The sequence below is a fragment of the Hippocampus bargibanti genome, linkage group LG10 (genome assembly GCF_051943395.1).
Source record: "Hippocampus bargibanti isolate YZ-2025 linkage group LG10, ASM5194339v1, whole genome shotgun sequence".
Classification (NCBI taxonomy): Eukaryota; Metazoa; Chordata; class Actinopteri; order Syngnathiformes; family Syngnathidae; genus Hippocampus; species Hippocampus bargibanti.
In genome coordinates, this window is record NC_142743.1 from 4,207,743 (window position 1) to 4,231,097 (window position 23,355).

The 23,355-nt window shown below is 56.4% G+C and overlaps 1 protein-coding gene across 3 annotated transcripts in view; it reads left to right on the plus strand.

The window, feature by feature from the left end:
* The first annotated feature begins 1,184 nt into the window (after positions 1-1,184).
* The window catches only part of iqce (IQ motif containing E), a 46,079-nt gene continuing 23,908 nt past the window's right edge, over positions 1,185-23,355 (plus strand). Inside the window, exons 1-4 of one of the 3 annotated variants that reach the window (XM_089005462.1) lie at positions 1,185-1,526; positions 22,734-22,993; positions 23,145-23,186; positions 23,269-23,308. In XM_089005462.1, coding sequence (XP_088861588.1) covers positions 22,943-22,993; positions 23,145-23,186; positions 23,269-23,308 — 133 coding nt within the window. In that variant the 5' untranslated portion in view covers positions 1,185-1,526; positions 22,734-22,942. Of the gene's footprint in view, positions 1,527-21,697; positions 22,625-22,733; positions 22,994-23,144; positions 23,187-23,268; positions 23,309-23,355 lie in introns of those variants that run through there. The other 2 variants (XM_089005461.1, XM_089005463.1) reach the window with 2 other exon arrangements.

A 23,355-nucleotide genomic window follows, 5' to 3' on the forward strand; every position in this document is an offset into this window, starting at 1 on the left:
ATACTAGTGCAGCGTGTTCTACCGGAAACAAATTCCTTGTGTGTTCTACATACTTGGCAATAAAGATGATTCTGATTCTGATTCTGATAAATGAATCAGTAATAAATAAATCAAATAATTATAATGATTAAAAAACTAATTATTTTAATAAAATTTGTCTGGATTAACAGTTATTGAACTTTTAGCTTTCTTAACATAAATAAAATATTAAACATGTACTGTTCTAAACATGGCTTCTCTTGCCTACTTGTTCAGCTTCACACACAAGTTTCATTCGTATCAATCATGTGGGCCGCACTAACATTAATCTTTCATATCAAGGCGGGCCGCAAAATATTCTTTCGGGGGCCGCAGTTGGCCCGCGGGCCGCAAGTTTGTGACACCTGGTTTAGAGCGTGATGTGAATATTTTGAAGTTTACAGAGTATTGCCAATATGTAAAATGTTTTATTTTGTAACAATGTATTTCTTGTTTTGAAATTTGTTTGTGTTTATTACGACATGGAGTTGTAAACATGTCTTTGTGTGGGAGTGTTGTGCGCGTGCACGTGTGTGTGCGTGTGCGCGTGGGTGTGCGCGCGCGCGTGCGTGCGTGCGTGTGTGTGTGTGTGTGTGCGCGCGCGCGCGTGTGTGTGTGTGTCATTATTCTCTCGTGAGTTTTATTCGCCATCGTTAAGGTAAACTACTATCTTGGTGACTGTTTAAAACGCTCGTACTGCTGCCGGAATGTCTGGCGCAACACTTGGAGAGGATCCGATCAAACGACGACATTGTTCACTTCACAAAAATGATATATTAACACATAATACCATATTTTAAAACAATGTTGATGTCACTTGTTTTCATTTCAATAGACACGTATCTCGCGGTTTTCCCAAGAGTATTTTTCTCTTATTTTATTGTCGGTTAGTGCTCTGGAGGCGGGCCTTTGTAGCGTTTTGATCGATGAGAAAACACAAAAGTCAGCGGAAGTTGTCCTCTAAAGCAGACAACGTTATTCAACGCAAACGTTTGGCTTTCACAATACATTTAAAGTTGACACAGAAGTGCCATGCATATAATTATATTTTGTGCAGTGTTTTAACACCTAAAGTATAAACTATATTTTTGAATATATACACCGTGAGCCTTCCAGGTTTGACAAGGCATAGCCAGCTAATACTTTTATTATTTAGGCGTGGTTGTTGTGTTTCCGATTGACCCTCCCGGTTTTCCAGTGTGTCCCCCAGTCGCCTGGTTGCTAGACGACCCGATGTGAAACAAGTAAGCCCAGCTACCAGAGAAAAACAACTACTCGTAGCCTGGAGACGCCATGTCGCCAGCAAACTGGCAGTGCCAACTTGCAGAACGCGGACGAGTTAATGCGATGTGAGCGCAGTAGGCCAATCGGCAACTGCTTATGCTAATGCTAATGCCGCGGTCCGTTTAAAGAGAATGATGGCTCGATGCTAGCGAGGCTACTGTCCTGACGTCCCCCTGAAGATTAAAAAACAATGAAAATCAAGACCACCAGCGAGGGGAATGAAGGTACAGTCGCTGTTTTTCTAATTTCTTTTCTATCAGAATCGGAATCATCTTTATCGCCAAGTATGTAGAACACATAAGGATCAAACCTCTGAAGATGGAGGACACTGATTTGCTGCGGCCACCCCTGGAGTGAAACGTCCAAAAGAAAAGTAGATAATTTTCTTCCTTCCATCCACAGGCGCCGGTATTTTTCAAACACATTATAGTATAGTATATAGTAGTAATAGTATATAGTATAGTTTTCCAAATAAGACTCAAATCTTCCAATATGCTTATTAACTGTTAAGGACCAAGAGGAGCCTTCTAACTCAAACAGCTCATGTCTTCTTTTCCCTTCAGGGGTCGCCACATCGAATAAATAAATAAATAGATAAACAGATAAATAAAAACCATAAGTACATACACACATAAATAAAAGTCAAATAACTCTTCTTTTCCTTTCGGCTTTTCCCTTCAAGGGTCGCCACAGCGAATGTCCTCCATCTAACCCGGTTTTGTGCATCCTCTTCTCTCACGCCAGCGACCTTCATGTCCTCTTTGACAACATCCATAAACCTCCTCTTTGGACTTCCTCTCAGTCTACTGCCTGGCAGTTCAAGGCTCAGCATACTTCTCCCGATATAGTCACTCTCTCCTCTGGACATATCCAAACCATCTCAGTCTGGCCTCTCTGACTTTCTCTCAAAGCCTCTGAGTTGTCCCTTTGATATACTCATTCCTGATCCTATCCAACCTCGTCACTCCCAAAGAAACCCTGTTTCTGTTTATTGCAATTAACACGGACCGGGACCACCCGCGATAGACGAAAATCCGCGATGTAGCCAACCCTGTGTGGATGGATAAATTTACATGTGTATGAGTCCAAGAAAATATTTCTAAGGCCAAATTGAGTGGAACACAGTACATGACATACATACAGAAGCACACGTCTGTGTAAGCTCTCAGTCGTACAGGAGTGGTCCATCGATGAGAAGGTTTCTTCAGCCGTCATCTGTACAAAAGTGAAGGTTTCGGACGTTTCGCCTCAACGACCAGAATCAGGTCGTTTACAGGTTATTTAGCACCGAGTCTTGACACGAATGCGGTGTAGGTAACTGGAGAGGGTGCCCCCATCATCCGGGCGCACCCCGGCCCAGTGTCGAGCGGCGTTCCGCGCGACGGGGGGACCTCCCCCCGCCGTGAGGCCCCGGCGCCACGGTATCAGCGCGTCTAGGCGGGATTCTGACTTATAGGCGTTCAGTCATACTCCCGCAGATGGTAGCCTCGCACCATTGGCTCTTCGGCCAAACGCACGCACCAAATGTCTGCACATGCGGTTCCTCTCGTACTGGTGGCTGTGTCTTTCTTTCGCTCGTTTGTGCTATTCCCTGTAGACTGTCTGAGCGGGTTTCTGACCTAGAGACGTTCGGTCGTCCGCCCGTCAGTGATTCCGTTTTCGGGTCCCTGTGTCATCTCTCCTCCGGGCCCCATTTTTTTTTTTCCACGGAGGCGGCGTTATGGCGGGTTTATCCTCGGCCATCGAGTAAGTGTCGTCTCCGTGTACGCGTGAACGTCTGTGCCCGGGTCGCCCGACGAAGAGGCTTCCCTGGCTGGCATCCGTCCTTCTCACGTAGACCCACTGTGAACCATTTCGGGGTGGGCTCCCCCGGGCTGATAACAGACCCGCTACCCCCGGATGCCGGGCCCGCCGCCCGTCCCTGTGCAGGGTTGGGCCGCGGGGCCTTTCTCCGAGGGCCTTTTCGATCTCGACTTTGCGCTCGCTCTTCTCCCTTCCGCCGCTCGAGATTCCTCCATTGCCCCGGTTTCTCACCACCGGCATCATCTATTTGCCCCTCTGGGGTCTGAGGGGGGGGGTTTCGGTGTCGCCGCCATTACCCGTGCTTCGAGACCCTTGGCTCTCAGCCCTGGGCGGTGACCGCATCCCTTACGGCCTATTACGGGCCTTCGTGATGCTTGTGATGCCGGGGCTCATCGAATCTGTGGTGCCCTTCGCACCTTCGTCTCCCGCCGGGCTACTTTTGCTTTCCGACTGTACGGTTGCCCGTCGTGCCCTTGGTTCGGCGGAGCCGCCTGCCGCTCCGTGCCCGGCGTGGGCCCTCCCTGGCGGGTTCCCCTTCTCGTACAAGCTCCCAGTGGCTTGTGTCTCGAGGTTCTGGGGGTGCCGTTTGTTCAGGGAGTTAGTGTTTCGGACCATTTTTGTGCGGAGCCATCGTGTGCTCCCCTTATTCTTGCAGTAGTCTGCCGGTGGGTGGCTCAGGTAGGACTTTCCCATCCCTTCACCGTCACTGCTTGGCGGCCCCGTTGCCTATGCCCACCGGCCGAGATTCCCCCAAGCATGCCCGCCTTTGGTGCTTGATAGCCGGCTTGAAGACCTCCGCAAACCCCCGCTGTCACACTTCCAGGGAGGCTGCGTCACCCTCCAGCTCAGTCCCACCCGACGCGGTTCCCCGGGCGGCGTCTGGGGACCGGCTGTCGCCGCCTGGGAGGCGTTTACCTCCAGCTCTGGTTCCCTGGGAGGCGTTTGCCTCCAGCTCGGTCCGCCTGGGAGGCGTTTGCCTTCGGCTCTCGCCGCCTGGGAGGCGTTTGCCTCCAGCTCGGTCCGCCTGGGAGGCGTTTGCCTTCGGCTCTCGCCGCCTGGGAGGCGTTTGCCTTCGGCTCTCGCCGCCTGGGAGGCGTTTGCCTCCAGCTCGGTCCGCCTGGGAGGCGTTTGCCTCCAGCTCGGTCCGCCTGGGAGGCGTTTGCCTTCGGCTCTCGCCGCCTGGGAGGCGTTTGCCTCCAGCTCGGTCCGCCTGGGAGGCGTTTGCCTTCGGCTCTCGCCGCCTGGGAGGCGTTTGCCTCCAGCTCGGTCCGCCTGGGAGGCGTTTGCCTTCGGCTCTCGCCGCCTGGGAGGCGTTTGCCTCCAGCTCTGGTTCCCTGGGAGGCGTTTACCTTCGGCTCTGGTTCCCTGGGAGGCGTTTACCTCCGGCTCTGGTTCCCTGGGAGGCGTTTGACTTCAGCTCAGTCCGCCTGGGAGGCGTTTGGTTTCGGGTTCTTTTTTTCCTTTTTTTAGTCCCCAGCGCCGCTTCCCAGTCTCCACGACCCCTGGTAGTTCCCAATTTTTTTTCCCCGGCCTTGAGGCTTAATCTCCGGCTTTTTTCTCCCCCCAGCGCCGCGCTCCAAGTCGCCACGACCCCTGGTAGTTCCCGAATTTTTTTTACCCGGCTTTGAGGCTTTGTCTCGGGCTTTTTTTCTCCCCCCAGCGCCGCTCCCCAAGTCGCCGCGCCCCTGGTAGTTTCCGCACTTGAACGGCCGCCGATGGCGCTTGCCTCCCGGCCTCAACACCTCCGTAGGTAGCCGGTCTGGCGCCTGGAGGATAGAGGCCGGAGGCAAACGCCACCTGCCCGACTTCGCTGGTTCCCCTTCGGCCTCAGGACCTCCGCGAGTGCCCGGTCTGGAACTCTGGAACCAGAGGCCGACCTCCAGCGCCGCCTGCCCGACTTTGCTGGTTCCCCTTCGGCCTCAGGACCTCCGCGAGTGCCCGGTCTGGAACTCTGGAACCAGAGGCCGACCTCAAGCGCCGCCTGCCCGACTTTGCTGGTTCCCTCTCGGCCTCAGGACCTCCGCGAATGCCCGGTCTGGAACTCTGGAACCAGACGCCGACCTCCAGCGCCGCCTGCCCGACTTTGCTGGTTCCCCTTCGGCCTCAGGACCTCCGCGAGTGCCCGGTCTGGAACTCTGGAACCAGAGGCCGACCTCCAGCGCCGCCTACCCGACTTTGCTGGTTCCCCTTCGGCCTCAGGACCTCCGCGAATGCCCGGTCTGGAACTCTGGCACCAGACGCCGACCTCCAGCGCCGCCTGCTCGACTTTGCTGGTTCCCCTTCGGCCTCAGGACCTCCGCGAATGCCCGGTCTGGAACTCTGGAACCAGAGGCCGACCTCCAGCGCCGCCTGCCCGACTTTGCTGGTTCCCCTTCGGCCTCAGGACCTCCGCGAATGCCCGGTCTGGAACTCTGGAACCATAGGCCGACCTCCAGCGCCGCCTGCCCGACTTTGCTGGTTCCCTCTCGGCCTCACAACCTCCATGGGTGACCTGCTTGACACTTAGAAAAATTTCAACACTTGGGAAATGTTAGAGGCCGACTTCCAGCGCCGCCTGCCCGACTTTGCTGGTTCCCTGTCGGCCTCAAGACCTCCGCGAATGCCCGGTCTGGAACTCTGGAACCAGACACCGACTTCCAGCACCTCCTGCCCGACTTTGCTGGTTCCCCTTCGGCCTCAAGACCTCCGCGAGTGCCCGGTCTGGAACTCTGGAACCAGAGGCCGACCTCCAGCGCCGCCTGCCCGACTTTGTTGGTTCCCCTTCGGCCTCAGGACCTCCGCGAGTGCCCGGTCTGGAACTCTGGAACCAGAGGCCGACCTCCAGCGCCGCCTGCCCGACTTTGCTGGTTCCCTCTCGGCCTCACAACCTCCATGGGTGACCTGCTTGACACTTAGAAAAATTTCAACACTTGGGAAATGTTAGAGGCCGACTTCCAGCGCCGCCTACCCGACTTTGCTGGTTCCCCTTCGGCCTCAAGACCTCCGCGAATGCCCGGTCTGGAACTCTGGAACCAGAGGCAGACCTCCAGCGCCGCCTGCCCGACTTTGCTGGTTCCCCTTCGGCCTCAGGACCTCCGCGAATGCCCGGTCTGGAACTCTGGCACCAGACGCCGACCTCCAGCGCCGCCTGCCCGACTTTGCTGGTTCCCCTTCGGCCTCAAGACCTCCGCGAATGCCCGGTCTGGAACTCTGGAACTCTGGAACCAGACGCCGACCTCCAGCGCCGCCTGCCCGACTTTGCTGGTTCCCCTTCGGCCTCAAGACCTCCGCGAATGCCCGGTCTGGAACTCTGGCACCAGACGCCGACCTCCAGCGCCGCCTGCCCGACTTTGCTGGTTCCCTGTCGGCCTCACCACCTCCATGGGTGACCTGCTTGACACTTAGAAAAATTTCAACACTTGGGAAATGTTAGAGGCCGACTTCAAGCGCCGCCTGCCCGACTTTGCTGGTTCCCCTTCGGCCTCAGGACCTCCGCGAATGCCCGGTCTGGAACTCTGGAACCAGAGGCCGACCTCCAGCGCCGCCTGCCCGACTTTGCTGGTTCCCCTTCGGCCTCAGGACCTCCGCGAATGCCCGGTCTGGAACTCTGGAACCATAGGCCGACCTCCAGCGCCGCCTGCCCGACTTTGCTGGTTCCCTCTCGGCCTCACAACCTCCATGGGTGACCTGCTTGACACTTAGAAAAATTTCAACACTTGGGAAATGTTAGAGGCCGACTTCCAGCGCCGCCTGCCCGACTTTGCTGGTTCCCTGTCGGCCTCAAGACCTCCGCGAATGCCCGGTCTGGAACTCTGGAACCAGACGCCGACTTCCAGCGCCTCCTGCCCGACTTTGCTGGTTCCCCTTCGGCCTCAAGACCTCCGCGAGTGCCCGGTCTGGAACTCTGGAACCAGAGGCCGACCTCCAGCGCCGCCTGCCCGACTTTGCTGGTTCCCCTTCGGCCTCAGGACCTCCGCGAGTGCCCGGTCTGGAACTCTGGAACCAGAGGCCGACCTCCAGCGCCGCCTGCCCGACTTTGCTGGTTCCCTCTCGGCCTCACAACCTCCATGGGTGACCTGCTTGACACTTAGAAAAATTTCAACACTTGGGAAATGTTAGAGGCCGACTTCCAGCGCCGCCTGCCCGACTTTGCTGGTTCCCTGTCGGCCTCAAGACCTCCGCGAATGCCCGGTCTGGAACTCTGGAACCAGACGCCGACTTCCAGCGCCTCCTGCCCGACTTTGCTGGTTCCCCTTCGGCCTCAGGACCTCCGCGAATGCCCGGTCTGGAACTCTGGCACCAGACGCCGACCTCCAGCGCCACCTGCCCGACTTTGCTGGTTCCCCTTCGGCCTCAAGACCTCCGCGAATGCCCGGTCTGGAACTCTGGCACCAGACGCCGACCTCCAGCGCCGCCTGCCCGACTTTGCTGGTTCCCCTTCGGCCTCAGGACCTCCGCGAATGCCCGGTCTGGAACTCTGGAACCAGAGGCCGACCTCCAGCGCCGCCTGCCCGACTTTGCTGGTTCCCCTTCGGCCTCAGGACCTCCGCGAATGCCCGGTCTGGAACTCTGGAACCATAGGCCGACCTCCAGCGCCGCCTGCCCGACTTTGCTGGTTCCCTCTCGGCCTCACAACCTCCATGGGTGACCTGCTTGACACTTAGAAAAATTTCAACACTTGGGAAATGTTAGAGGCCGACTTCCAGCGCCGCCTGCCCGACTTTGCTGGTTCCCTGTCGGCCTCAAGACCTCCGCGAATGCCCCGTCTGGAACTCTGGAACCAGACGCCGACTTCCAGCGCCTCCTGCCCGACTTTGCTGGTTCCCCTTCGGCCTCAGGACCTCCGCGAATGCCCGGTCTGGAACTCTGGAACCAGACGCCGACCTCCAGCGCCGCCTGCCCGACTTTGCTGGTTCCCCTTCGGCCTCAGGACCTCCGCGAATGCCCGGTCTGGAACTCTTGAACCAGACGCCGACCTCCAGCGCCGCCTGCCCGACTTTGCTGGTTCCCTCTCGGCCTCAGGACCTCCGCGAATGCCCGGTCTGGAACTCTGGAAAGAGAGGCCGACCTCCAGCGCCACCTACCCGACTTTGCTGGTTCACCTTCGGCCTCAAGACCTCCGTGGATGCCCGGTCTGGAACTCTGGAACCAGAGGCCGACTTCCAGCGCTTCCTGCCCGACTTCGCTGGTTCCCTCTCGGCCTCATCACCTCCATGGTTGACCTGCTTGACACTTAGAAAAAATTTCGAAGAGTCAACACTTAGAAAAATTTTCAAAGTCAACACTTAGAAAAATTTTCGAAGAGTCAACACTTAGAAAACTTTTCGAAGAGTCAACACTTAGAAAAATTTTCAAAGTCAACACTTAGAAAAATTTTCGAAGAGTCAACACTTAGAAAAATTTTCGAAGAGTTAACACTTAGAAAAATTTTCCAAGAGTCAACACTTAGAAAATTTTTCGAAGAGTCAACACTTAGAAAAATTTTCAAAGTCAACACTTAGAAAATTTTCAACACTTAGAAAATTTTCACCCCTCCGGCCCTTACTGGTACCTCTCCACGGAGAGGGGGGGGAGTCGGCCGGGGTCGGCCGGCCGACAAAAGGTTGGATCGAGGGATGACTTTCAATAGATCGCAGCGATCGAGCTGCTCTGCTACTTACGACACCCTGACCCAGAATCAGGTCGTTTACAGGTTATTTAGCACCGAGTCTTGACACGAATGCGGTGTAGGTAACTGGAGAGGGTGCCCCCATCATCCGGGCGCACCCCGGCCCAGTGTCGAGCGGCGTTCCGCGCGACGGGGGGACCTCCCCCCGCCGTGAGGCCCCGGCGCCACGGTATCAGCGCGTCTAGGCGGGATTCTGACTTATAGGAGTTCAGTCATACTCCCGCAGATGGTAGCCTCGCACCATTGGCTCTTCGGCCAAATGTCTGCACATGCGGTTCCTCTCGTACTGGTGGCTGTGTCTTTCTTTCGCTCGTTTGTGCTATTCCCTGTAGACTGTCTGAGCGGGTTTCTGACCTAGAGACGTTCGGTCGTCCGCCCGTCAGTGATTCCGTTTTCGGGTCCCTGTGTCATCTCTCCTCCGGGCCCCATTTTTTTTAACCATTTCGGGGTTGGGAGCCCCTGGCTGGTCACGAACCTGCACTCCGGGTACTGCGACCCCCCCCGTGCGGGGTAAGGTCCGTATTACTATCCCGGAGGGCCACGCTGTCGCTGTCTGTTTTCGCTCCTTAGCCCCCCCACTCCGGGGCTACTTTCGTGTTTTACTGGGGTTCGGCGGGGTCTGCCCGCCCCTACGGGGAGTGGGTTTGTACGGAGGGGACTACGACGGTCCGTTCACGCGTTTCTCTGGGAAGACGACTGGTCGTCCTGGCTATGGTAGGGCGGCTCTCCGGGCGAGGCATTTGTTCGCGTCGACTTGGGGCGTCGACGTTTGTTAGCGAGGCGTCCCTCCCAATATTTCCACGGAGGCGGCGTTATGGCGGGTTTATCCTCGGCCATCGAGTAAGTGTCGTCTCCGTGTACGCGTGAACGTCTGTGCCCGGGTCGCCCGACGAAGAGGCTTCCCTGGCTGGCATCCGTCCTTCTCACGTAGACCCACTGTGAACCATTTCGGGGTGGGCTCCCCCGGGCTGATAACAGACCCGCTACCCCCGGATGCCGGGCCCGCCGCCCGTCCCTGTGCAGGGTTGGGCCGCGGGGCCTTTCTCCGAGGGCCTTTTCGATCTCGACTTTGCGCTCGCTCTTCTCCCTTCCGCCGCTCGAGATTCCTCCATTGCCCCGGTTTCTCACCACCGGCATCATCTATTTGCCCCTCTGGGGTCTGAGGGGGGGGGTTTCGGTGTCGCCGCCATTACCCGTGCTTCGAGACCCTTGGCTCTCGGCCCTGGGCGGTGACCGCATCCCTTACGGCCTATTACGGGCCTTCGTGATGCTTGTGATGCCGGGGCTCATCGAATCTGTGGTGCCCTTCGCACCTTCGTCTCCCGCCGGGCTACTTTTGCTTTCCGACTGTACGGTTGCCCGTCGTGCCCTTGGTTCGGCGGAGCCGCCTGCCGCTCCGTGCCCGGCGTGGGCCCTCCCTGGCGGGTTCCCCTTCTCGTACAAGCTCCCAGTGGCTTGTGTCTCGAGGTTCTGGGGGTGCCGTTTGTTCAGGGAGTTAGTGTTTCGGACCATTTTTGTGCGGAGCCATCGTGTGCTCCCCTTATTCTTGCAGTAGTCTGCCGGTGGGTGGCTCAGGTAGGACTTTCCCATCCCTTCACCGTCACTGCTTGGCGGCCCCGTTGCCTATGCCCACCGGCCTGTTGTGGTGGCCCGAGGCCCCACACCGGCTATCGCGACCCCCCCCTTTACCCGAGTGCTCGATCGGACATTTCACCACCAGTGACTCCGAGATGATCTACCCACCACCGGTAATTCTGTGAGCATTCCCGCCACCGCACTTGTTACAAATTTTTTTTTTTTTTTTTTTTTTTTCACTTTTTCAGTATGCAGTTGAATGCATTGAGAATGTCAATAGAGAGTACCAGCGCTAGCCTGCTCATGTATTTCGCGAGTCTGTTCAGGTCCGCTCCCGTAAATCCTATTTCACGGAGCACAGCGTCGTTGCAAGCGGGCCACTTGCCCCTAGATCCAAGTGGAAAGCCGAATACACGGACCTCGTCCTTCCCGTGCAGGATCCTCAGTATTTCTGCGATTTCCCTATATTTATTTGCTTTTGCTTTAGCTACTCCAGCGAGGGGGTAAGTGACTGATTCGTACCTCACCGTGACATCCACGACCAGCAGGGCCCCACCCTTGATCCCTACAATGTCGGGTCTGAGCACCCGCCCGTCCTCGCCTGCCACCCCCACTTCCCTCTCGACCGCCCACCGCCTCTTAATCATTGCCTTGGCCAGAGTCGCGCATAGCTTGTCGTGCCTCCGGATGATGTTGTTTTTGAGCGCGGTGCAGCGGCCGAGCACGTGGCTCAACGTTTCAATCTCCCGTCCGCACGCCCTACAGGTGCCCAAGCTTCCCGACTCATACTCACCTCTTTTGGGCTCCGGCAGGGCGTTACCGGCTCGCAGGGCCACGGCTCTTATAAATTGCCTGGGGCGGATCACATTATTTTTGTGTTCCCACAGCCATGAGTTACTGATCTTGTCCCCCTTGAATACTGCCACCCCTTGTCCTTGCCGTCTCAGGTCGCACCATGTCTTGTATTCCTCGTTCCTCCATGGGGGTATCGTCAGTTTGGGGATGGGTCCTGTTCCTGGTATGGCCGGAGGTGGTCTGGGCCCCCCCCCGGCTGCTCTCCACCATACTGTCCATGCCGGACTGTTGACGATGGCCCGAGCTGCCATCTTGGCCCAACGGTCCTCGCTCGAGCACATCTTCCATGTCCGCTTAATCATGCATCCGGGAACTTGTCTTTCCAGCCTCGTAACCCCGAGGCCTCCGTCCTTGGTCCTCGAGTATAGGACCCCGTTATTTGTGCTTCTCTTTAGATGGAACCATTCCTTGACGGCCCTCCTAATCTCTCTGTCCAGGTGCCCCAGCTTCGTGACTGGTGCCCGGCCCATGGTGGTACTGTATGTCACCCTCACCACCAGGAACCTATTCAATATTGTTAGTTTCTGGACAGGTTTTAGTGGGGCTTCACCCACCCCTTTCAGCCATGCTGATACCTGGCTGAGCGCATCCTGGTAGACGATCCCCCTCGTTGGGCTTATTTGCACGCCCAGGTATGGGATCAATGACCCGACCCCAACTCTTGAGATCAGGGCATCGCCTATCGTCCATGGGGGGGCATTGGAGATCTTCCCTTCCGACAGCCAAAATCCACTGCACTTTTTGGGCTGGATGTCGAGCCCTGTGTAGCTGCAGAATCTTTCCACCAGGGCCAGCTGCGCTCCCATTCCCTCATATGTCCCGCTGACCACCACCAGGTCATCGGCGAATGCCAGGACGGCCAGCCTTTGCCCCTCCCAGTCCAGGCCGTATCCTCCCCGCTCTAGGGAGGCAATGAGTGGGTCCAGGGCCAGGTTGAATAGCAACGGTGACAGTGGGTCTCCTTGTTTCACCCCACTTTCCATATCGATTGGACCCGACTCCTTGCCCCCGGCGACGATCCTAGTGGTGCAGCCGCTATATGAATCTTTGATCAGGGCCCGGATGTGCCTATCCACACCCACGCGGCTGAGCACCCTACTGATGTGGCTGTGACTCACTGAGTCGAAGGCCCTGGCGACGTCAACAAAGACTACCGCCAGGTCTTCCTTCCTCTGGACTGCACGCTTGATCATAAAGTCCAGCGTAGTGAGGTTCTCCCCATAACCGTCAGCGTCTCTGAGGAATCCTTTCTGCCTTGGGTGAACCGGGCATGCCTGACCCATCCTCATCGCCACTATCCTCATGAAGAGCCTCACAAGGACAGAGCCGATGGTGATGGGCCTCCAGCTAGTAGGTTTGGCGGATTCCGTGGGGTCAGCGGACTTAGGTAATAGCGTGGTACGGCAGCTTTTGGCCGACTGCGGGATGGAGCCATGTACAAGCCACAAGTTGAGCAGCTCGGCCGTCGCCGTCCCCCGCTCGTCATGCTTCCTAAGCTCCCCCACCTTAATTCCATCAGGCCCCGGGGCGGTGTTCTTCCTCATCTCTTTCAGATGTTTAATGACTTCAGGCGGGCGAATTGGTTTATACATAGCCCCGTTGCTCGTTGTCCCCTCCGTTCGGAACCTCCCAAGCTTTCTGTACTTCTGACGGTTTTCCACCGTTCCCGAAAGTGGTCCTCTAGCTCCAACATTGGTATGGGGCAATTTGGGCTTTTCACGCCATCCATGATGTTGGCAGAGAGTCGACACATGTCCTTGTTGTACATAGACTGATGGTATCGGTACTCATCGACTCTCCTCCTCTTTGGTACTGATGGCGCTCCCCCAAACCAGCTTTTCTTCCTCCGCCTTTTTAGGTTTCGGGGTCCTAGGGGGACCACTTTACTGGTCAGCTTTGTCAGTGCCAACTCGACTCCCTCCGCAGTGGTCAGGGCAGCTTTTCTCAGCTCGGCGACCTCCCGAGCCCTGTGCTCCCCCTCCACTGCGCTGATCATCTTTTCTAGGAACTCATCTTTGTTCCTAGTACCTGGTGGTTGTGTCAGCCCTTCGTTCCTCCCGGTTGTAGGCTTCAGTCTCCCCCATAGGAGCTTCGCGTGATCCCGGATAGCCGTCTCCATGGTGGTCCTCTCTCGACTCACCTGGGCTCCTGCGTTGCAGTTAATGAGTTCCCCTGCCGTTCTTTCAGAGGCTCTCTCACTTGCTCCCACAATCGGGATCCTTCCTTCGGTGCTTTCCCTAGATGCGGGGGACCCGGACCATCTAGGCTTGAGAGTGCGAGCCTCCTTCTGGTGTTGCCACTCCTCAGGGTGCGCGTGCCTCATGTGTTGTGAGGCCCCTCTTTTAGTTGAGAAGCTACGTGCGCAGCAGGCGCATTCTATCGCTCCGGTCTTATCGGGTTCCCGGCCTTTGCATTTTGGTACATGGCATGATATAGGGTGGCATCTTGGGGAGGTCTTCCCGCATTTCCGGCACGTGAACTCTAGCTTCTCCCTGGCGTGTTTGATTTTAAAGTGCTTCGTCACCGCCAGCACTCCTTCCAGGAGGAGCCCACACAACGGGCATGCTTTACAAACCCTAGGTAGTCCGATTCGTATCGGTCCTGTGCTCTTTATATCGGACGCCCCCCTAACGTTACCTTCGACCGCCCTGCACCCCGAAGTGGAAGGGATAGGTTGTGGGGATTCGGTCGTGCGCCCACCTCCGCGGTTCTCACATCCCTTTGCAGGTGCGGGGACCCTAGGTCTCTCTATTTCCGCCTCCTTCCGCGATTGGTGTTCCATCATGTGTCGGTTTACTCTGTTATCAGCAGTGGCAGCTCTGTGGGGCATTGAACAGCGGGTTACTGATTGCTTCCATTAACCCGTGCCCCCTTATATCCCATAGAGCGACACCACACAATGAGCACACGAGTCAGGCCTTGGTATCCAATCTCGTTTATTTGCAGTCCTCGGTATGTCCAGACGGTCCGGTCTTCCTGCAGCACTCCGCTCCAGCAGGGATTGAGACCTAGGGGTTGGTTGTGCCCCGCGCCTCGACGCGCAAGCCCTACCCCTTAGGAACGTGGTGCCCGTGAAGGGTCCTTACATGCGTCCCTGGACCCCACCTCGTGTCGTGGTTGTCACCCTTAGGTGGACTACTTCCGCCCCCTACGGCGCTCGCCCTAGTTACTCCCGCCGTTTACCCGCGCTTCGTTGAATCAGGTCGTTTACAGGTTATTTAGCACCGAGTCTTGACACGAATGCGGTGTAGGTAACTGGAGAGGGTGCCCCCATCATCCGGGCGCACCCCGGCCCAGTGTCGAGCGGCGTTCCGCGCGACGGGGGGACCTCCCCCCGCCGTGAGGCCCCGGCGCCACGGTGTCAGCGCGTCTAGGCGGGATTCTGACTTATAGGAGTTCAGTCATACTCCCGCAGATGGTAGCCTCGCACCATTGGCTCTTCGGCCAAATGTCTGCACATGCGGTTCCTCTCGTACTGGTGGCTGTGTCTTTCTTTCGCTCGTTTGTGCTATTCCCTGTAGACTGTCTGAGCGGGTTTCTGACCTAGAGACGTTCGGTCGTCCGCCCGTCAGTGATTCCGTTTTCGGGTCCCTGTGTCATCTCTCCTCCGGGCCCCATTTTTTTGAACCATTTCGGGGTTGGGAGCCCCTGGCTGGTCACGAACCTGCACTCCGGGTACTGCGACCCCCCCCGTGCGGGGTAAGGTCCGTATTACTATCCCGGAGGGCCACGCTGTCGCTGTCTGTTTTCGCTCCTTAGCCCCCCCACTCCGGGGCTACTTTCGTGTTTTACTGGGGTTCGGCGGGGTCTGCCCGCCCCTACGGGGAGTGGGTTTGTACGGAGGGGACTACGACGGTCCGTTCACGCGTTTCTCTGGGAAGACGACTGGTCGTCCTGGCTATGGTAGGGCGGCTCTCCGGGCGAGGCATTTGTTCGCGTCGACTTGGGGCGTCGACGTTTGTTAGCGAGGCGTCCCTCCCAATATTTCCACGGAGGCGGCGTTATGGCGGGTTTATCCTCGGCCATCGAGTAAGTGTCGTCTCCGTGTACGCGTGAACGTCTGTGCCCGGGTCGCCCGACGAAGAGGCTTCCCTGGCTGGCATCCGTCCTTCTCACGTAGACCCACTGTGAACCATTTCGGGGTGGGCTCCCCCGGGCTGATAACAGACCCGCTACCCCCGGATGCCGGGCCCGCCGCCCGTCCCTGTGCAGGGTTGGGCCGCGGGGCCTTTCTCCGAGGGCCTTTTCGATCTCGACTTTGCGCTCGCTCTTCTCCCTTCCGCCGCTCGAGATTCCTCCATTGCCCCGGTTTCTCACCACCGGCATCATCTATTTGCCCCTCTGGGGTCTGAGGGGGGGGGGTTTCGGTGTCGCCGCCATTACCCGTGCTTCGAGACCCTTGGCTCTCGGCCCTGGGCGGTGACCGCATCCCTTACGGCCTATTACGGGCCTTCGTGATGCTTGTGATGCCGGGGCTCATCGAATCTGTGGTGCCCTTCGCACCTTCGTCTCCCGCCGGGCTACTTTTGCTTTCCGACTGTACGGTTGCCCGTCGTGCCCTTGGTTCGGCGGAGCCGCCTGCCGCTCCGTGCCCGGCGTGGGCCCTCCCTGGCGGGTTCCCCTTCTCGTACAAGCTCCCAGTGGCTTGTGTCTCGAGGTTCTGGGGGTGCCGTTTGTTCAGGGAGTTAGTGTTTCGGACCATTTTTGTGCGGAGCCATCGTGTGCTCCCCTTATTCTTGCAGTAGTCTGCCGGTGGGTGGCTCAGGTAGGACTTTCCCATCCCTTCACCGTCACTGCTTGGCGGCCCCGTTGCCTATGCCCACCGGCCTGTTGTGGTGGCCCGAGGCCCCACACCGGCTATCGCGACCCCCCCCTTTACCCGAGTGCTCGATCGGACATTTCACCACCAGTGACTCCGAGATGATCTACCCACCACCGGTAATTCTGTGAGCATTCCCGCCACCGCACTTGTTACAAATTTTTTTTTTTTTTTTTTTTTTTTTTTTTTCACTTTTTCAGTATGCAGTTGAATGCATTGAGAATGTCAATAGAGAGTACCAGCGCTAGCCTGCTCATGTATTTCGCGAGTCTGTTCAGGTCCGCTCCCGTAAATCCTATTTCACGGAGCACAGCGTCGTTGCAAGCGGGCCACTTGCCCCTAGATCCAAGTGGAAAGCCGAATACACGGACCTCGTCCTTCCCGTGCAGGATCCTCAGTATTTCTGCGATTTCCCTATATTTATTTGCTTTTGCTTTAGCTACTCCAGCGAGGGGGTAAGTGACTGATTCGTACCTCACCGTGACATCCACGACCAGCAGGGCCCCACCCTTGATCCCTACAATGTCGGGTCTGAGCACCCGCCCGTCCTCGCCTGCCACCCCCACTTCCCTCTCGACCGCCCACCGCCTCTTAATCATTGCCTTGGCCAGAGTCGCGCATAGCTTGTCGTGCCTCCGGATGATGTTGTTTTTGAGCGCGGTGCAGCGGCCGAGCACGTGGCCCAACGTTTCAATCTCCCGTCCGCACGCCCTACAGGTGCCCAAGCTTCCCGACTCATACTCACCTCTTTTGGGCTCCGGCAGGGCGTTACCGGCTCGCAGGGCCACGGCTCTTATAAATTGCCTGGGGCGGATCACATTATTTTTGTGTTCCCACAGCCATGAGTTACTGATCTTGTCCCCCTTGAATACTGCCACCCCTTGTCCTTGCCGTCTCAGGTCGCACCATGTCTTGTATTCCTCGTTCCTCCATGGGGGTATCGTCAGTTTGGGGATGGGTCCTGTTCCTGGTATGGCCGGAGGTGGTCTGGGCCCCCCCCCGGCTGCTCTCCACCATACTGTCCATGCCGGACTGTTGACGATGGCCCGAGCTGCCATCTTGGCCCAACGGTCCTCGCTCGAGCACATCTTCCATGTCCGCTTAATCATGCATCCGGGAACTTGTCTTTCCAGCCTCGTAACCCCGAGGCCTCCGTCCTTGGTCCTCGAGTATAGGACCCCGTTATTTGTGCTTCTCTTTAGATGGAACCATTCCTTGACGGCCCTCCTAATCTCTCTGTCCAGGTGCCCCAGCTTCGTGACTGGTGCCCGGCCCATGGTGGTACTGTATGTCACCCTCACCACCAGGAACCTATTCAATATTGTTAGTTTCTGGACAGGTTTTAGTGGGGCTTCACCCACCCCTTTCAGCCATGCTGATACCTGGCTGAGCGCATCCTGGTAGACGATCCCCCTCGTTGGGCTTATTTGCACGCCCAGGTATGGGATCAATGACCCGACCCCAACCCTTGAGATCAGGGCATCGCCTATCGTCCATGGGGGGGCATTGGAGATCTTCCCTTCCGACAGCCAAAATCCACTGCACTTTTTGGGCTGGATGTCGAGCCCTGTGTAGCTGCAGAATCTTTCCACCAGGGCCAGCTGCGCTCCCATTCCCTCATATGTCCCGCTGACCACCACCAGGTCATCGGCGAATGCCAGGACGGCCAGCCTTTGCCCCTCCCAGTCCAGGCCGTATCCTCCCCGCTCTAGGGAGGCAATGAGTGGGTCCAGGGCCAGGTTGAATAGCAACGGTGACAGTGGGTCTCCTTGTTTCACCCCACTTTCCATATCGATTGGACCCGACTCCTTGCCCCCGGCGACGATCCTAGTGGTGCAGCCGCTATATGAATCTTTGATCAGGGCCCGGATGTGCCTATCCACACCCACGCGGCTGAGCACCCTACTGATGTGGCTGTGACTCACTGAGTCGAAGGCCCTGGCGACGTCAACAAAGACTACCGCCAGGTCTTCCTTCCTCTGGACTGCACGCTTGATCATAAAGTCCAGCGTAGTGAGGTTCTCCCCATAACCGTCAGCGTCTCTGAGGAATCCTTTCTGCCTTGGGTGAACCGGGCATGCCTGACCCATCCTCATCGCCACTATCCTCATGAAGAGCCTCACAAGAACAGAGCCGATGGTGATGGGCCTCCAGCTAGTAGGTTTGGCGGATTCCGTGGGGTCAGCGGACTTAGGTAATAGCGTGGTACGGCAGCTTTTGGCCGACTGCGGGATGGAGCCATGTACAAGCCACAAGTTGAGCAGCTCGGCCGTCGCCGTCCCCCGCTCGTCATGCTTCCTAAGCTCCCCCACCTTAATTCCATCAGGCCCCGGGGCGGTGTTCTTCCTCATCTCTTTCAGATGTTTAATGACTTCAGGCGGGCGAATTGGTTTATACATAGCCCCGTTGCTCGTTGTCCCCTCCGTTCGGAACCTCCCAAGCTTTCTGTACTTCTGACGGTTTTCCACCGTTCCCGAAAGTGGTCCTCTAGCTCCAACATTGGTATGGGGCAATTTGGGCTTTTCACGCCATCCATGATGTTGGCAGAGAGTCGACGCATGTCCTTGTTGTACATAGACTGATGGTATCGGTACTCATCGACTCTCCTCCTCTTTGGTACTGATGGCGCTCCCCCAAACCAGCTTTTCTTCCTCCGCCTTTTTAGGTTTCGGGGTCCTAGGGGGACCACTTTACTGGTCAGCTTTGTCAGTGCCAACTCGACTCCCTCCGCAGTGGTCAGGGCAGCTTTTCTCAGCTCGGCGACCTCCCGAGCCCTGTGCTCCCCCTCCCCCTCCACTGCGCTGATCATCTTTTCTAGGAACTCATCTTTGTTCCTAGTACCTGGTGGTTGTGTCAGCCCTTCGTTCCTCCCGGTTGTAGGCTTCAGTCTCCCCCATAGGAGCTTCGCGTGATCCCGGATAGCCGTCTCCATGGTGGTCCTCTCTCGACTCACCTGGGCTCCTGCGTTGCAGTTAATGAGTTCCCCTGCCGTTCTTTCAGAGGCTCTCTCGCTTGCTCCCACAATCGGGATCCTTCCTTCGGTGCTTTCCCTAGATGCGGGGGACCCGGACCATCTAGGCTTGAGAGTGCGAGCCTCCTTCTGGTGTTGCCACTCCTCAGGGTGCGCGTGCCTCATGTGTTGTGAGGCCCCTCTTTTAGTTGAGAAGCTACGTGCGCAGCAGGCGCATTCTATCGCTCCGGTCTTATCGGGTTCCCGGCCTTTGCATTTTGGTACATGGCATGATATAGGGTGGCATCTTGGGGAGGTCTTCCCGCATTTCCGGCACGTGAACTCTAGCTTCTCCCTGGCGTGTTTGATTTTAAAGTGCTTCGTCACCGCCAGCACTCCTTCCAGGAGGAGCCCACACAACGGGCATGCTTTACAAACCCTAGGTAGTCCGATTCGTATCGGTCCTGTGCTCTTTATATCGGACGCCCCCCTAACGTTACCTTCGACCGCCCTGCACCCCGAAGTGGAAGGGATAGGTTGTGGGGATTCGGTCGTGCGCCCACCTCCGCGGTTCTCACATCCCTTTGCAGGTGCGGGGACCCTAGGTCTCTCTATTTCCGCCTCCTTCCGCGATTGGTGTTCCATCATGTGTCGGTTTACTCTGTTATCAGCAGTGGCAGCTCTGTGGGGCATTGAACAGCGGGTTACTGATTGCTTCCATTAACCCGTGCCCCCTTATATCCCATAGAGCGACACCACACAATGAGCACACGAGTCAGGCCTTGGTATCCAATCTCGTTTATTTGCAGTCCTCGGTATGTCCAGACGGTCCGGTCTTCCTGCAGCACTCCGCTCCAGCAGGGATTGAGACCTAGGGGTTGGTTGTGCCCCGCGCCTCGACGCGCAAGCCCTACCCCTTAGGAACGTGGTGCCCGTGAAGGGTCCTTACATGCGTCCCTGGAGCCCACCTCGTGTCGTGGTTGTCACCCTTAGGTGGACTACTTCCGCCCCCTACGGCGCTCGCCCTAGTTACTCCCGCCGTTTACCCGCGCTTCGTTGAATCAGGTCGTTTACAGGTTATTTAGCACCGAGTCTTGACACGAATGCGGTGTAGGTAACTGGAGAGGGTGCCCCCATCATCCGGGCGCACCCCGGCCCAGTGTCGAGCGGCGTTCCGTGCGACGGGGGGACCTCCCCCCGCCGTGAGGCCCCGGCGCCACGGTATCAGCGCGTCTAGGCGGGATTCTGACTTATAGGCGTTCAGTCATACTCCCGCAGATGGTAGCCTCGCACCATTGGCTCTTCGGCCAAACGCACGCACCAAATGTCTGCACATGCGGTTCCTCTCGTACTGGTGGCTGTGTCTTTCTTTCGCTCGTTTGTGCTATTCCCTGTAAACTGTCTGAGCGGGTTTCTGACCTAGAGACGTTCGGTCGTCCGCCCGTCAGTGATTCCGTTTTCGGGTCCCTGTGTCATCTCTCCTCCGGGCCCCATTTTTTTGAACCATTTCGGGGTTGGGAGCCCCTGGCTGGTCACGAACCTGCACTCCGGGTACTGCGACCCCCCCCGTGCGGGGTAAGGTCCGTATTACTATCCCGGAGGGCCACGCTGTCGCTGTCTGTTTTCGCTCCTTAGCCCCCCCACTCCGGGGCTACTTTCGTGTTTTACTGGGGTTCGGCGGGGTCTGCCCGCCCCTACGGGGAGTGAGTTTGTACGGAGGGGACTACGACGGTCCGTTCACGCGTTTCTCTGGGAAGACGACTGGTCGACCTGGCTATGGTAGGGCGGCTCTCCGGGCGAGGCATTTGTTCGCGTCGACTTGGGGCGTCGACGTTTGTTAGCGAGGCGTCCCTCCCAATATTTCCACGGAGGCGGCGTTATGGCGGGTTTATCCTCGGCCATCGAGTAAGTGTCGTCTCCGTGTACGCGTGAACGTCTGTGCCCGGGTCGCCCGACGAAGAGGCTTCCCTGGCTGGCATCCGTCCTTCTCACGTAGACCCACTGTGAACCATTTCGGGGTGGGCTCCCCCGGGCTGATAACAGACCCGCTACCCCCGGATGCCGGGCCCGCCGCCCGTCCCTGTGCAGGGTTGGGCCGCGGGGCCTTTCTCCGAGGGCCTTTTCGATCTCGACTTTGCGCTCGCTCTTCTCCCTTCCGCCGCTCGAGATTCCTCCATTGCCCCGGTTTCTCACCACCGGCATCATCTATTTGCCCCTCTGGGGTCTGAGGGGGGGGGTTTCGGTGTCGCCGCCATTACCCGTGCTTCGAGACCCTTGGCTCTCAGCCCTGGGCGGTGACCGCATCCCTTACGGCCTATTACGGGCCTTCGTGATGCTTGTGATGCCGGGGCTCATCGAATCTGTGGTGCCCTTCGCACCTTCGTCTCCCGCCGGGCTACTTTTGCTTTCCGACTGTACGGTTGCCCGTCGTGCCTCTTGGATAGGAGGCGAAACGTCCGAAACCTTCACTTTTGTACAGATGACGGCTGAAGAAACCTTCTCATCGATACAGAAGCACAGTAAATGTTTGTAGTGCAGTACAAAACTCTCATATAATCGACGTATAATACATATACAACATATAATAATAATAATACATTTTATTTAGTTCAATAAGCTATTTTATTATTCATCATTTTATTTATGGTCCTATTGTTTTGTGTTTTTTTTATTTTATTATAAAGTGTCCTTGAGTGTTCTGAAATGCGCTTAGAAATTAAATGTATTATTATTATTATTATTATTATTATTATTATTCTAAGCGGCTTTCAAAACTCAAGGTCACTTTACAGTCACATGATAAGTTCTTCTGTGGGTGAGTAGCGGCAGCCACACGCACCAGCATTCACTCAACCCAACTCAGAGATAGAACCCTAGCTACCTCGATAGCCTGCCAGGGAGCTAGATAGCAAATAGCTAGCTAGCGAGAAGCCAGCTAGCTAGCTGGATAGCTCGGTAAATCTTCTTTTCCTGTTTGACTGAAAAAAAAACGACCATAGCCAGCTAGACAACTAGCTATATAACAAATAGATAGCCAGCCAGATCGCTAGCTAGCCGACCAGTTAGCTAATAAATAGAAAATACATAGCTAATAGATGAACTCCGGCAAATGAAAAAAACACTTATTACACGCTCCTCTTTCGGGACAGAGTGGGCTTGACGCGAGCGATTTTATGACGGTGGCTGAGGCTGAAAATTGACAACGGGCTGCATTTGGCCCCCGTCTCGGACTTTGGACATGTCGACCACCGGTACAACATTCATTTACAGAGGTCTTCTTGATGACTTCCGGTGACTTTTTTTTTTTTCCATTCCCTCTGTTACAACGAAGCTGCTCGGTTTGAAAGTTCTGCCAATTGTGGATCAATGGATGTCAAAATATGGACAGCATGATTAAGCAGATGGTTCAGAACTCATTTTAGTGGTTCGTTCATTTTGAATTTTGTAATTCAGCTCTTTGTTGGAGAGCGGCGATTTGTACCCCAAAAATCAAGAAGTTAATTAATGAGACATATATTGCGAGTGGCTGCCTTAAAGTCCCAAATTGTCACGGCGCCATCAATGCCGGTGGTGCAATATACAGTATAATATTTACAGGTACACTACTGTACAAGTTAAGTTTCAGGAGGTGCAGAGAGTCCTGCAAAAAGGCTCGGATGACGATTTACAATGGGTGAGGAACCTTGTAATAGGTTATTGTTGCCGATGTTTTTTACTGAACCGAGGTGTAGATTGGTCCGTTGGACATCCACCCGACATTGACAACTTTGTTTGATTTGTAGTTTAGACCTTTTCATCGACTTTGATAATACCACCGTGTCACCTGTGACCTGCTTTGTTGCCTTTCCGTGCCACCTGCAACGAAAGCGATGTGATGATGTCACGCTCACCATCCCCACCGTCTCCGGCGGCCCACCCTTCATGCCAGTCCACTCCGACGCCACCACAGGCCGCCATGTCCTCCTAACGCGCACCCTCGTCGGCCGCTGTCATGTCAGCCGGGGCAAGTGACGTCCCGACAGACGAAGACTTTGAAGTGCTGGTGAGTCGCACAACTCCCATCGCAACATGATGCTATTATGCCCCGCCCCCATTCCCCATGCTATTATTGCCATATTGTCACCATTGAACACAAAAAAAGACACGCAAAAAAAGACGCTAACGTGAATGCACTTTTTCGCCATGCGATTCAGCCCGACAATGGCTTCTCGTACTACGGTGATTATTCAAAAAAGGTACAGCGTGTCACCCATTTCACAATTGCTCTTTGTATGTCAAGGTGTCTTTTCAATACATCCACGTTTTTCTCTTTCTCAGACGCCAAAGAGGAAAGTGGGCAGGCCTCCGCCTTCGCTCAGTGAGCTGGCCGGCTTCCACAATTTAAGCCCGCCCCTCCCGGGATCT